This window comes from Octopus sinensis, linkage group LG18 (assembly GCF_006345805.1).
Source record: "Octopus sinensis linkage group LG18, ASM634580v1, whole genome shotgun sequence".
Lineage (NCBI taxonomy): Eukaryota > Metazoa > Mollusca > Cephalopoda > Octopoda > Octopodidae > Octopus > Octopus sinensis.
Window position 1 is genome coordinate 44,586,103 of NC_043014.1, and position 15,802 is coordinate 44,601,904.

General features: G+C 39.0%; 1 protein-coding gene across 9 annotated transcripts in view; it reads right to left on the reverse strand.

Annotated features, from left to right (window-relative positions):
* LOC115221736 (palmitoyltransferase ZDHHC11-like) overlaps positions 1–15,802 on the reverse strand; it is a 122,363-nt gene that overhangs the window by 19,104 nt on the left and 87,457 nt on the right. For all 9 annotated transcript variants that reach the window (XM_036510950.1, XM_029791949.2, XM_029791950.2 and 6 more), the window contains 5 exons: positions 15,798–15,802; positions 8,614–8,786; positions 7,683–7,784; positions 3,816–3,940; positions 1,841–1,873 (listed from right to left, as the gene is read on the reverse strand). The exon at positions 15,798–15,802 is cut by the window's right edge and continues 275 nt beyond it. In XM_036510950.1, coding sequence (XP_036366843.1) covers positions 1,841–1,873; positions 3,816–3,940; positions 7,683–7,784; positions 8,614–8,786; positions 15,798–15,802 — 438 coding nt within the window. The remainder of the gene's footprint in view (positions 1–1,840; positions 1,874–3,815; positions 3,941–7,682; positions 7,785–8,613; positions 8,787–15,797) is intronic.

Genomic DNA, 15,802 nt, shown 5'->3' on the forward strand with positions numbered 1-15,802 from the left:
TTTTCCCACTTGCTTGAGCAGTATCTTGTTGGAAATAAGAGGCAAAAATATGACAAATTACACTAGATGCTTTGATGTATCTTGGGAGGGTTGTTATCTCTTTTACTTTTTTACTTGTTTCAGTCATGTGACTGCGGCCATGCTGGAGCACCACCTTTAGTCGAGCAAATCGACTCCAGGACTTATTCTTTGTAAGCCTAGTACTTATTCTATCGGTCTCTTTTGCCGAACCGCTAAGTTACGAGGACATAAACACATGAGCATCGATTGTTAAGCGATGTTGGGGGGGACAAACACAGACACACAAACATATACACACACATACATATATATACATATAAACGACAGGCTTCTTTCAGTTTCCATCTACCAACTCCACTCACAAGGCTTTATTTGGCCCGAGGCTATAGTAGAAGACACTTGCCCAAGGTGCCATGCAATGGAACTGAACCCTGAACCATGTGGTTGGTAAGCAAGCTACTTACCACACAGCTACTCTGTCAATAATAAATACATGTACTATTTTTCTTTTACATTTAAAAATTTTTTATTTGTCAATTGGTTAACCATTTAACCAATTAATTAATTGTTTGATTAATCATTTGGCCAATCAACCAGTCATCTAGGATTGTCGAAGTCCTTTTGTCAACAACTGCAACCTTACCAATAACATGCCCTTTCTGCTTCAAGTCTGTCTCCTAGTTTACAGGTTCTATATAGACCATTATTTAGATCAGTGGTCCCCAAACTTTTTTGGGCTGCCACCCACTTGGCACCCAGGCCACATTCCTAGCGCCTCCCCACCAACTTACTACTACAAACACAGACCTCCTTCTTAAGCAAATTCAAAGCAACTGCATTTCACAAATAAAACTTAACCTAATTAAACTATTATTTTGTAGATTTTACATCAACCACCCCCTTTTGGATACCTCATTATCACACCACTTTTCTTCAATGCCCCCTTGGAACTTTCCGCTGTCCTCAGGGGGGGTGGTACTTCCCACTTTGGAAACCACTGATTTAGACGAAGTTTCTTTTGATACAGTTAGAGAAAGAATGTCAAAAGATGACACAGGTTAGATCTAAGAACATTGAGCCTCACAAATGATATGACACAAAAGATAGAACATATATTGTACAGATAGGTAAACAGATTGTAGTACAAATCCATGCAGTCTATGCCAAAATTGAAAAAAAGTACAATGATGATGAAATTTAGATTAACAGAGGTCAAATATAGAGCTGTCTAAGGTTATTTCATTTTAAGGTGTTAGCTTTAACCCTTTAGCATTTAAACCGGCCATATCCGGCCAAAAGTATTCTGCCTGTTTTATGTTCAAACTGGCCAGATCTGGTCTCTCACACCAACCCTACAATATCATTTTAAAAATTAACAGCTACCTCATCAAAATCTCATAGCTACAAGATAATGCCTGATTAGTTCAAGACAATGCAGATGAAGAAGGATTAATTTTGGCAAAATAATGCGAACACTAAAGGGTTAAACATTGTAATATAATAATGAGTTGTAATATAATAATGAACTTATTGTACAGAGTGCTCGGATGCCCTATCTCATAACCTCTTTTCTTAATGATTCCATGTTCAAAAATGTTTTCTGGATATCTAAATATTTGCAAATGAACCAAGAATAGTGCATGGACAAATGAATGTTTTTCCTCTTTCTACTAACCATGTATCACTGAAGTAGGAGTGATACCTAGCTTGACAGAGTAATCTGCCTTGTCTAATGAAACAAAGCTTAAATATAAAACCTTGAGACCTCTTAAATTGACGGTCTTTTTGCCTCGTCATTTGTATAATTAAAAGCTCTTACCTGTATTTTCTGGACTTTCGGTCTTCAACGGTTCTGCAGAGTAAAAAAATACATTATGTTTTTTTTTACCATATATTTTCCACATAAATAATTTGTTAGAATTTAAAGACTCCGCCGGTTACGACGACGAGGGTCCCAGCTGATACAATCAACGGAACAGCTTGCTCGTGAAATTAACGTGCAAATGGCTGAGCATTCCACAGACATGTGTACCCTTAACGTAGTTCTCGGGGATAATCAGCGTGACACAGAGAGTGACAAGGCTGACCCTTTGAAATACAAGTACAACTCATTTTTGCCAGCTGAGTGGACTGGAGCAACGTGAAATAAAGTGTCTTGCTCAAGGACACAACGCGTCGCCGGGAATCGAACTCACAACCTTACGATCATGAGCCGAATGCCCTAACCACTAAGCCACGCGCCCTCACTGTTAGATTAATGATTTCTTAATTAGACGTGTTAGTTATCTTGTTTGAAAATTAAATGAATTGACCTTTTTTCAGTTAATTGGATGAGATTACTAGACTGCAGTCATCTCAGAATATTTTTTTTTAGGTTTGTGGTTGAAAGGAAAATAGAACAATACAGGACTGAGTACATGTTTTATGTGAGATATGGAAAGTGAAGAAAATAATGGGACAATACTAAAAAGGGAAACAATTGCATTTATTCAATATAGATATGTTGTTTTTTTGTTTTTTGTTCCTTCTTGAGCCATGCCTGGCTCATAAGGGCCAGTTTCCCAGTTTCTTGACGTATAGGTTCCCAACTTGGACGGGACGCCGGTCCATCGCAGGTGAGCAGCAAGATGCAAGAGGAAACAGTGAGAGAAAGTTGTGGTGAAAGAGTCAGCAGAAGTTTTGCCATTACCTTCTGCCGGAGCCGCGTGAAGCTTAGGTGTTTCGCTCATAAACACACACATCGTCCGGTCTGAGATTCGAACCCACAATCCCTTGACCGTGAGTCCTCTGCTCTAATCACTAGGCCATGTGCCTCCACAATATAGATATGGGTTAATATATAGTAGATGGGGAATAGCGTGTGTAGATATGGATAAGTATATGGGAGACATGGAATAGTATTAGTACGGGAGATATGAAATAGTATAGCAGATTATAAAATGCATAGATTGTTGTAGATATCTGTTGCTAGTATTACTGCTTTACAATAAGCAGCTTTTACAAATGTTTTATGTTCAAAAGCCCAGCAAAAGATTGAAGACATGTAAATTTGAATGGATCTCCTATCAATTTTGATTAATGGATTATTCAGTTGTTTGATCAACAGAATTGTTATATCAAAGTACATGTTCCTAAGTTTTCCACAGGCACTTGTGCTCTTAACATAATTATATAGCCACATTTAATGTGATTCCATGACACAAGTGGGTCTTTGAATTACAGGTGGTCTATCTGATGTGGGCTTGTACATACTTTCTGTCTCTCCAATTTCATTTACAAAGTTTTACAGTCACAGATATACATTTAATTTCTTAAAAGATCATCGTCGTCATCATCGTTTAATGTCCATTTTCCATGCTAGCATGGGTTGGACGGTTCGATCGGGTTCTAGGAAGCCAGGAGGCTGCACCAGGCTCCAGCCTGATCTGGCAGTGTTTCTACAGCTGGATGCCCTTCCTAACGCCAACCACTCTGTGAGTGTAGTGGGTGCTTTTTACGTGCCACCAGCACAGGGGCCAGAGGAGGCTAGCAATGACCACAATCGGTTGGTGCTTTTTACGTACCACCAGCACGGATGCCAGTCAAGGCAGCACTGGCATCGGCCACGTTTGGATGGTGCTTTTTACGTACCACCAGCACGGGGGCCAGTCAGGCGGCACTGGCAGCAACCTCGCTTGAATCTTTTTACACGTGCCAGTCTCATCCTAGAAAACAGTTTATTCAATATTGCTCATTAACAAGTAAAGAATAACAAAAGTTAATTTAAATCAATAAGAAATGATAGCAATACTTACTGTGATATGGTTCAAGGATATAGCCAGATTCCTGGTCTTGGAAATATGAAATAAATTCCAGAAGACTGATGACAAAAATGCTGAGTATACCACTTAAGGCTGTACACACAGTCATAAAGAACCATCTGGTAAAAAGAGAAATAAACTTTCATGTACATATGTGTGTGTATATGCGTGTCTGTGCATGTGTGTATGTGTATGGGGAGTGAAGTGGAGGATAAACAGTGTTATCAAGAATTTTAGGATTGTCATAATACAAACAAGTGTATGTTAAAATTATGAGTTAGGCAACTATAAGCTTTGTATCATGGAGAAAATGGATTTAAAGTAATTCAGATTGTATGTTTTCACAAAAATCAGTGGCTTGTCTTCATGGAGATAATATTGTCTATTATTATTATAATTATTACAATAAAGCATGCACATAGGCGCAGGAGTGGCTGTGTGGTAAGTAGCTTGCTTACCAACCACATGGTTCCGGGTTCAGTCCCACTGCGTGGGGCTGACCAAAGCCTTGTGAGTGGATTTGGTAGACGGAAACTGAAAGAAGCCCGTCGTATATATGTATATATATATATATATATATGCGTGTGTGTCTGTGTGTCGTATATATGTATATATATATATATATATATATATATATATATATATATATGCGTGTGTGTCTGCTTGACAACCGATGTTTGTGTGTTTATGTCCCCCGTTACTTAACGGTTCGGCAAAAGAGTCCGATAGAATAAGTACTGGGCTTACAAAAGAATAAGTCCCGGGGTCGAGTTGCTCGATTAAAGGCGGTGCTCCAGCATGGCTGCAGTCAAATGACTGAAACAAGTAAAAGAGTAAAGAGTAATGCAAACACACACACACACACACACATATGTACATGTTTGTGCATGCTTATATTATTTATTATTCGTTATGCAAGACTCTTGGGATGAAATTGTGTTGAAATAAATGTTGCATTTTGGGAGAGACATTTTGCCAATAAAATGCTTGTGCGTTCATTGGTAAATGACCCTTACCCAAAATCCCAAAGAATATTTTTCACCCTCGTGTTCTATGCCTGACCACCCTAACTCTGGCCCCTTCTCTCTCTCTTTCGATTTACCACTTGATTCGCCAACACTTCCCCCTTCTTCCACCACCACCACCACCCAATATAAACTAGCGCATGCACTCGGATTCCCCTACTCGATTTTTTAATAATTCCCCCAAAAGAATACAAATCCAGAAGATGCTCTTGTCTAAATTTGCTAGCTCCTACAATGATCATATAATGTCAAGACAAGGAAACACAAACATACATACACACACACACACACACACACACACGCATGCATACATACAGTTTTTTTCAGTTTCCATCTACCAAATCCACTCACAAAGCTTTAGTCAGCCTGTAGAAGATACTTGCACAAAGTGCCATGCAATGGGATTGAACCTGAAACCATGTGGTTGGGAAGCAAACTTCTTAACCACACAGCCATGTCAGCACCTATACTCTTTACACTTTTACTTGTTTCAGTCATTTGACTGTGTCCATGCTGGAGCACCGCCTCTAGTCGAGCAAATCGACCCCGGGACTTATTCTTTGTAAGCCCAGTACTTATTCTATTGGTCTCTTTTGCCGAACTGCTAAGTGACGGGGACGTAAACACACCAGTATCAGTTGTCAAGCAATGCTAGGGGAACAAACACAGACCCACAAACATATACACACACATATATATATATATACATATATACGACAGGCTTCTTTCAGTTTCCGTCTACCAAATCCACTCACAAGGCATTGGTCGGCCCGGGGCTATAGCAGAAGACACTTGCCCAAGATACCACGCAGTGGGACTGAACCCGGAACCATGTGGTTGGTTAGCAAGTTACTTACCACACAGCCATGCCAGCACCTGAGTAAAATTTTAATTCAGAAATGTGAGGTACCAAACTAGACTGTGTAAAGTATTTACTTCATCTCTCTACTCTGTATTGTCTATAGCAGAAAAGAACAGCTGGAAGTTAAGAGACAAATACTTGCATCAAACAAGTTTAAGTAGTTTTGTTGCTTAAGACTCATCCCAGCGAGACGACATGTGCTGTGCTTTCGCAGACATGACCTCAGGCATCGGATGCTCTTCTCAAAGTGACCTTTTAAATACGCATGCCTTGTAATTTAGCAAATAAGCCTGACTGTTCCAGCAGAGCAAATTCACCAATAAAAACCTGCTCGGGTTTCAGTTTCACAGTATGTCACTACAGATCTTTAAAACCAAGAGGGCGGTTGTTATTCTCTCACTTCGATACATTCAAGATATCTTAAAGACACATACACGCCACTAACACCACCACCACCAATACCATCACCAACACCATCACCACCATCATCATCATCATCATAACCATTTAATGTCTGTTTTCCATGCTGGCATAGGTAAGATGGTTCGACTGGCGGCGAGCTATCAGAATAGTTAGCACGCCGGGCGAAATGCGTAGCTGTATTTCGTCTATCGTTACATTCTGAGTTCAAATTCCGCTGAGGTCGACTTTGCCTTTCATCCTTTCGGGGTCGATTAAATAAGTACCAGTTACGCACTGGGGTCGATATAATCGACTCAATCCGTTTGTCCCCTCTATGTTTAGCCCCTTGTATGTAGTAAAGAAATAGGTTCGACTGGAACTGGTAAGCCGGAGAGCTGCACCAGGCTCACGTCTGTTTTGACTTGGTTTCTATGACTGGATGCCCTTCCTAATGCCAACCACTCCATAGAGCGTACTGGGTGTCTTTAATATGTTACTGGCATAGGTGCCCTTTACATGTCACCAGCATGGGAACCTTTTGCATGTCCCGGCATGGGTTCCTTTTATGTGTCACCAGCACAGGTGCCTCTCGTGTGTCCCTGGCACAGGCCACAACTACGTTTGCACCTAGCTTGACGTGTCTTCTCAAGCACAGCAAATCACTAAAAGTCTAGGTCACTTGACATCGCCTCAGTGAGACTCAACATCCAAGGATCATATTTCACCACCTCATCTCATGTCTTCCTGGGTCCACTTTTTTCCACACGTTAGAGACAAGCACTTCTTTACATAACTGTCCTTATCCATATGCAATAATTATAGACATATATAACAAATCAAACTCACTGACGTGGCTGATATTTACCATATTTACCATATTTCTGTTGAGGTGCTCTGTGTTTCTTTCAATTAATTTCAAATATAATAAAAAATTTAGTAAAGTAACTTAGTTATCATTGAGCTGGTGTTAGGAACATTAATCGTGACTAAGGTTTAATAATAATAAAACATTGTGTACAGTGCTCAGGTGCACTACAACTCATCTAAAGTGTATGTATAGTACATAGGGTAAAGTACAAGTGTCAGGAAAAGAACAGTGCATGAGTCATGACATACACATATGTGTATGAGTATGGAAGGGGGACAATCAGGTGTAGTTTCGGTGGATTTCGGAAAGCATGAGGGCCTTAAAGGATGAAGTGTCATGGCAGTCAACAACTGACGCAGGCAGTTTGTTCCATGTTTCAGCAACTCTGAGCGTGAAAAAATGTTTCCGAAAGTCATGGGAGATGGAAGATTTCAATTTAAAAATTATGAAAACACAACGTTTGTACTACAGAGCCAGAGGTGGTTTCAGCCGGGTTGGTCACGAAAGGGTTAAAGTAAAAATGGAACAATCAATCAACTCAACATTAATACCTTAATGTTGCCTGTTTTATCAACCTGGAAAGATGGAAAAGATGAAAAGCAACTTCCACCAGAAAAAGGATTTTAACATTGTGTGCATGTGTGTGTGTGTGTGTGTGTGTATGTGGATGCGGATGCTCACATAAATATATTTACAACACTTACTTGTAATTTCTTCTTCCAACACAGTTATTAAGCCAAATACAATGATGATCAAATTCAGCAACACATTTATTACAATCACTGCAGTGTTTGGACTTGTGACAGCTGAGAAAACAAATGGAAAAACAGAAGGATAAACCCGTCATCATCATCATCGTCATCATTTTATGTCTGCTTTCTATACTGGCTATATAGGCAGGGGACAGTTTGGAGGGCAGTTTGGACGTAGGGCAGGGGACCATGTCTCACCTCTACATTTTATTTTGGCAATGATTTGAAACATAAACTTGTCTTTAGTAAATAGAAATTAATAAAAAAGAAACTGTGAAATACACGACATAGACATTTGTGACATTAAAGTAAAACGCAATGTTATGTCAGTTCTGCTTAGAGTGATGCGTGTGTGTGTGTGTGTGCACTTGTGTGTGTGTGTGCACTTGTGTGTGTGTGTGTGTGTGCGCACTTGTGTGTGTGTGTGAGTGCGTGTGTGTGTGTGAGTGTGTGTGTAAGTGTGTGTGTGTGTGTGAGTGTGTGTGTGCACTTGTGTGTGTGTGTGAGTGTGTGTGTGTGTGTGTATGTGTGTGTGTGTGTGTGTGTGTATGTGTGTAGGGAGAGAGAGAGATAGACACAGAGACAAACAGGAAGAGAAGCAGAAGATGTAAGAGAGACCGCAAACATAGTGTAATAAAAATTTTATGAAGAGAAATTCGAGGCAATCATTTTTAACTCTTAATTACCATCAAACAATATTTATTAGTAAAAATAATGACCTTGGTTACAATATTTCATTTGTTCATACAATTATTGAGCAAATAATTAAGTTGAAATTTTAAGAGACTAGAGTTCAGAGGAAATAAAAAAAAAAAATCAGTCTACAGGAAGTCTTCCTTTGGATTTCAAATTAACACAGAGAAGAAGACATTTCAATACTTACACATCTACTTCACAAATATGACAATGCTGGTTTTCAATGACGTGTTTATGTTGATTCCGATCAAAAGATTTTGGCACCGCTTGAAGACGCTTCAAAACATTCTCATCGGCGGGATTTATGGATGTGGCGATAACATTGATGAAAAAATGGACAGTAAAGAGCACTCCAACTGACTTGAATTATAATTAAGGAGCATAACAACAATGTGTAGGGGGTTTTTTTTTTCTCCCTAATATTTGTTCTGGTTTCCTTTCTTTTTCTTTTAACAAGTTCATAGAGTAAAACAATAAATGACATAAAAAATCACATTACAAACATATACTCTCTCTCTTTTACTTGTTTCAGTCATTTGACTGCGGCCATGCTGGAGCACCGCCTTTAGTCGAGCAAATCGACCCCAGGACTTATTCTTTGTAAGCCCAGTACTTATTCTATCAGTCTCTTTTGCCGAACCGCTAAGTTACGGGGACGTAAACACACCAGCATCGGTTGTCAAGCAATGCTAGGGGGACAAACACAGACACACAAACACACACACATACATATATGTATATACATATAATTTCAACAATTGAGGGTAAAATTAATTAATTATTAATCAATTTCACCAAGTGTTCAGTATGCAAAGGGACCATTTAAGGCGAATTCAAATTATTACATTATATAGTAATTTATGAAGTAATTTATTTTACTAAGCCCTTTTATATAATGTAATAATTTGTATATACATATATACGACATGCTTCTTTCAGTTTCCGTCTACCAAATCCACTCACAAGGCATTGGTCGGCCCGGGGCTATAGCAGAAAACACTTGCCCAAGATGCCACGCAGTGGGACTGAACCTGGAACCATGTGGTTGTCTAGCAAGCTATTTACCACACAGCCACTCCTGCGCCTATATAAAAATAAATATTAATTTCTTGGTCACAGAGCCAAGTGTTCAAAGCAATGAGAACAGTTGATCAATTCAACATTTAGTGTATTACTGGAGCCTATTTTGATGAGCCAATGAAAGAGCCTCTAGTGGCTGTGTGGTAAGTAGCTTGCTTACCAACCACGTGGTTCCGGGTTCAGTCCACTGCGTGGTACCTTGGGCAAGTGTCTTCTACTAAAGCCTCAGGTCGACCAAAGCCTTGTGAATGGATTTGGTAGACAGAAACTGAAAGAACCCCATCGTATATATGTGTGTATATATATATATATATATATATGTACGTGAGTGTATATGTTTGTCCCCTCAACATCGCTCGACAACAAATGCTAGTGTGTTTACGTTCCTGTAACTTAGCGGTTCGGCAAAAGAGACTGATAGAATAAGTATTAGGCTTACAAAGAATAAGTCCTGGGGTCAATTTGCTCGACTACAAGGTGGTGCTCCAGTATGGCCGCAGTCAAATGACTAAAGCAAGTAAAGAGTAAAAGAGTTAATTGCTTTACATGATAGAAATAGCAGCCAATTTCCTTCAAATCACACCTTACCATCTTAAAACAGGAAGACACGATGGACAACAAAGTCTTAGATAGACAAAAAGAAAAATGTAATGGCTTTAATCATAAGTCTACTTGATCAGGCTAAACAACAACAACCTGTGGCTAAACAAAACAACAACTAGTGGAAAAGAGACTTGACGTCAGTGGGATTTGATCTCAGATTTGCAGAAGCCAAAAACTGAATACTGTAATGCATTTAGCCAAAGGCTCTACTACCTTAGCCATCTTCAATACTCTAAAATGCATAAATATTGATTTATCAATTAACACAAGACCACTCAACCACTTGAAAAATGAATATATTAATGAACAATAATATTTATCTTTTTCTTAGTAGAGAAAAGCCATAACTGACTGGTTTGACAAGGTGTCAGCCTAACAGCCAAAGAGTTGTTGACGAATATAAATGATAAGTAGTGTGGCTGAATGTAACCTTCACACTGCATCAAATTCTTATATTTTACCATAACTTCCCTTGAATAACATCATCAGGAGAAGAATTGGGGGTCTTCAGTCTCACCTCAATGATTCAACATGATGTAAGTGTCACTTACAAAGGTTCAGGATATGTTAAAGGGTTTGTTTCTTTTTGTTTATCTAAGACTTTGTTGTCCATCGTGTCTTCCTGTTTTAAGATGGTAAGGTGTGGTTTGAAGGAATTTGGCTGCTATTTCTAGCATGTTAAGCAATTAAGTAGAGGCTCTTTCATTCCCTTGAATAACATCATCAGGAGAAGATTGGGAGTCTTCAGTCTCACCTCAATGATTAAAGGGTTTGTTTCTTTTTGTTTATCTAAGACTTTGTTGTCCATCATGTCTTCCTGTTTTAAGATGGTAAGGTGTGGTTTGAAGGAATTTGGCTGCTATTTCTAGCATGTTAAGCAGTAAAATAGAGGCTCTTTCATTCCCTTGAATAACATCATCAGGAGAAGATTGGGGGTCTTCAGTCTCACCTCAAGGATTCAGCATGATGTAAGTGTCACCTACAAAGGTTCAGGATATGTTAAAGGGTTTGTGCGTGACCATTGTATCTTAGTGTTAAGCAAATGAGATATAAGTCTCCTCTTGGACAAAAGCATCGGTCTGTGTCAGAAACAATTGCTGATGAGTAAACTGAAACACACAGAATTAAGTTTACTTCCTACACTTTGGCAACTAGTCCCACTGCGTGGCACCTTGAGCAAGTGTCTTCTACTATAGCCTCGGGCCAAATAAAGCCTTGTGAGTGGAGTTGGTAGATGGAAACTGAAAGAAGCCCGTCGTATATATATATATATATATATATATAGATATATATTATATCTATGTATATGTATATGTGTGTATATGTTTGTGTGTCTGTGTTTCCCAACAAAGGAAAGTTGATTTTGTTGGGATTTGAACCTAGAACTTATTCTTTGTAAGCCTAGTACTTATTGTATTGGTCTCTTTTGCCAAACTGCTAAGTTACTGGGACGTAAACACAACACCATCGGTTGTCAAGCGATGATGGGGGGGACAAACATAGGCACACAAACATATATACACATATACATACATATATATATATATGACGGGCTTCTTTCAGTTTCCGTCTACCAAATCCACTCACAAGGCTTTGGTTGGCCCGAGGCTATAGTAGAAGACACTTGCCAAGGTGCCACGCAGTGGGACTGAACCCGGAACCATGTGGTTGGTAAGCAAACTACTTACCACACAGCCACTCCTGTGCCTATAACGTAAATCAAATGACCAGAAATTGAAGCTTACTTGGAAATTCTGCTTACTACAAGTGTACAACTTCTTCTGTGAAACACAGAATACACAGTAAAATCTAAACATATGATAATGATTTCTTTTGACTAGGCACAAAGCCAAATTTGGCAAAGGAAAAGCATAATAACCAACTGAATCAATCAATGAAACACAAAGCCAGCCCAATCAGGATTTAAACAGGGGAGGATAACACTAAATACTGTTCAACTTACTTTCGGCACTCTAACAGTTTGGTCAGTTCTCAATCTTATTATAAAACACTAATAATAGTAGCTGTTTCTAATTTAGGCACAAGGCCAGCAATTTTGGGGAGAGTTGGTTGGAGGGGAGGGTCTATAATCAATTAAATCAACTTTGGTGGTTGACTAACGCCGAGTTTTTAACGAGTCCTGAGGAAAGAATGAAAGGCAAAGTTGACATTGATGAGGTTTGTACACAAAAAGTAAAGAGATGAAAGAAAAAAAACTGCAAGGCATTTTGTCCAGTGTTTTAACCAAAGCCTTGTGAGTGAATTTGGTAGACGGAAACTGAAAGAAGCCCGTCGTATATATGTATATATATATAAATATGCATGTGTGTGTATTTGTTTGCGTGTTTGTGTTTGTCCCCCCAACATTGCTTGACAACCGATGCTGGTGTGTTTACATCCCTGTAACTTAGCAGTTCAGCAAAAGAGACCAATAGAATAAGTACTAGGCTAACGGAGAATAAATCCTGGGGTCGACTTGCTTGACTAAAGGCGGTGCTCCAGCAAGGCCACAGTCAAAATGACTGAAACAAGTAAAAGAGTAAACGAGTACTTGACTTGTACTTTCTTTTATCACTTTATTTTATTGACTCCGGAAGTCAATGAAGGGCAAAGTTGACATTGGCAAGATTTGAACTCAGTACACAAGGGGTCAGAAATAATAATGTTAGCCATTTTTTCCAGTGCTCTTATAATCCTGCCAATCCAGGTACAAGGCCACACATTTTAAGCGGGGCTGGGAATAGTTAAATCATTCCTTGTTCTTTATTTTATCAATCCAAAATATTGCATTATTTTATCAATCCAAAATATTGCATTCAGAATGTGAAGGGAGACAACTAATAACCAAGTGGCATTTTGTAGAATGCTCCACAAATTTTGCTTAATGAATAAATTCATGATAAAAACACAAAAGCAGCACTCTTAGAATTCCTACATAACACTTCATGTGATTGCCATTCAATTCACATTGGGTTAAACTGCTTGACTGATTCTCTTTACTCTCTTTTACTTGTTTCAGTCATTTGACTGTGTCCTTACTGGAGCACCGCCTTTAGTCGAGCAAATCGACCCCGGGACTTATTCTTTGTAAGCCCAGTACTTATTCTATCGGTCTCTTTTGCCGAACTGCTAAGTGACGGAGACGTAAACACACCAGCATCAGTTGTCAAGCAATGCTAGGGAGACAGACGCAGACACACAAACACATACACACACATATATGTATATATATACATATATACGACAGGCTTCTTTCAGTTTCCATCTACCAAATCTACTCACAAGGCTTTGGTCGGCCCAGGGCTATAGCAGAAGACACTTGCCCAAGATGCCACGCAGTGGGACTGAACCCGGAACCATGTGGTTGGTTAGCAAGCTAACCCAGGGCTGGCCAACTTGAGGCCTGTGGGCCACATGCGGCCCGCAGACTTTTATCTTGCGGCCCACTTGATACTTTCTTGAAGTATTGTGTTTAGTTTCAAAATAGAATTGTTTGTGTAAAACATTTGTCTCAAAATAAATTTAAAATTTATAAGTGGCAATAAAGCAATTCCCTACAATTTTATAATTTTAACCCTTTAGTGTTTAAACCAGCCACACCAGGCCAAAATTGTCTTCCTGTTATATGCTCAAACCAGCCAGCTCTGACCTCTCACACCTACCCTACAAAGTCATTCTAAAAATAAACAAAGACATCATCAAAATCTCAGAGTTACAAGATGCTGTACAATTAATTTAAAACAATGTGATTAGAGAGGCTTTACATTTGACAGAGTAATCTGAATGCTAAAGTACAACGAAATGCTAAAGTACAAACGAAGAGTACGAAAAATTCTTGATTCTGTAATTTGATTATTTGTCTATTAGTGCATAAAGTATACGAGTGACCCTCAAAAAACTTTCTGTGATTAAAGTGGCCTACAATGTAATTTGAGTTGACCAGGCCTGCTCTAACCTCTTTTGAATAGCGTTCAAACAACCAGCTTCAATCACAATTTCAAATATCTCATTAACCAGAATTCTGATATAGTTTGTACCAAATGTGGTTATTCCTTGACGAGAACTTCAGAACCTATCATTGACTAACATTAACAAATAAGTGTTATATTTATCTTTCTGTCCACTTACAATAGTGCCTATTTATTCACATTGTTTTGAATTAATCAAGTATTATTGTGTTGCTTTGAGATTTTCATGATGTGATGGTTTCTTTTTAGAGTGATATTGTAGGGTAGGTGTAAAAGACTGGATATGGCCAGTTTGAACATAAAACTAGTAGAAAATCTGGGCTGGATATGGCCTAGTGGTTAGAGCAGCGGACTCGCAGTCGAGGGATTGAGAGTTCGAATCTCAGACCGGGCGATGTGTGTGTTTATGAGTGAAACACCTAAGCTCCACGCGGCTCCGGCAGAAGGTAATGGCAAACTTCTGCTGACTCTTTCGCCACAATTTTCTCTCACTCTTTCCTCCTGCATTTTGTAGCTCACCTGCGACGGACCGGCGTCCCGTCCAGGTGGAGAACCTATACACCAAGGAAACTAGGAAAATGCCCCTTATGAGCCAGGCATGGCTCAAGAAGGAACAAACAGCAACAATTTAAATGTTAAAGGAGTGTGTGCGTGTGTGTGTTTGTTTACTGGTTTCATTCACTGAACTGTGGCCATGCTGGAGTACCACTTTCTATGATATAGTTGATTACCTTGATTCCAGTACATATTTTACTGACTGGTTCTATATTATTGACCTCAAAAGAATAAAAGGGAATAGGGTCATGTTTACATTATTAATACATTTAAAGAGATCTGGAATCATGAATCGGCCAATTATGAATAAATTTTGGTTAGTTTGTCTATTATAAACACAAGCATCTAGAAGACTTTCATAGTTTTGAAACTATATAGATCGGACGAAGGTTTTGCCTGCTTTAGAAGAAATTTGAAACGAAATCTCATGATTGACCATATTCCATAAAACAACCTGAAAATTATATTCTAGTGAAAAATTTCTAATAAAAAATATCAGATATAAGTTTAAAGGGTTAAAAAATGTGGAAAGTAACATGAATAATATTATGTAAATGTCTTAAATAATCAATATATAAATTAAATTTATGCAACGAATCAATAATTTATTTGTTTGTCATCTATACTGAGACAAGACTTCTCTTTAAGTAGATGAAATAAACACATACATGGTGGAAGCACTCCGTCGGTTACGACGACGAGGGTTCCGGTTGATCCGAATCAACGGAACAGCCTGCTCGTGAAATTAACGTGTAAGTGGCTGAGCACTCCACAGACACGTGTACCCTTAACGTAGTTCTCGGGGATATTCAGCGTGACACAGAGAGTAACAAGGCCGGCCCTTTGAAGTACAGGTACAACAGAAACAGGAAGTAAGAGTGAGAGAAAGTTGTGGTGAAAGAGTACAGCAGGGATCACCACCATCCCCTGCCGGAGCCTCGTGGAGCTTTTAGGTGTTTTCGCTCAATAAACACTCACAACGCCCGGTCTGGGAATCGAAACCGCGATCCTACGACCGCGAGTCCGCTGCCCTAACCACTGGGCCATTGCGCCTCCACTAAACACATACACACATACAACAGCAACAACAAAATTGTTAGATTTTAGTAAAACATAAAACTGCATTAAATTTTTTAAAGAAAAAAATAAATTTGGAAAAGGATACACAGT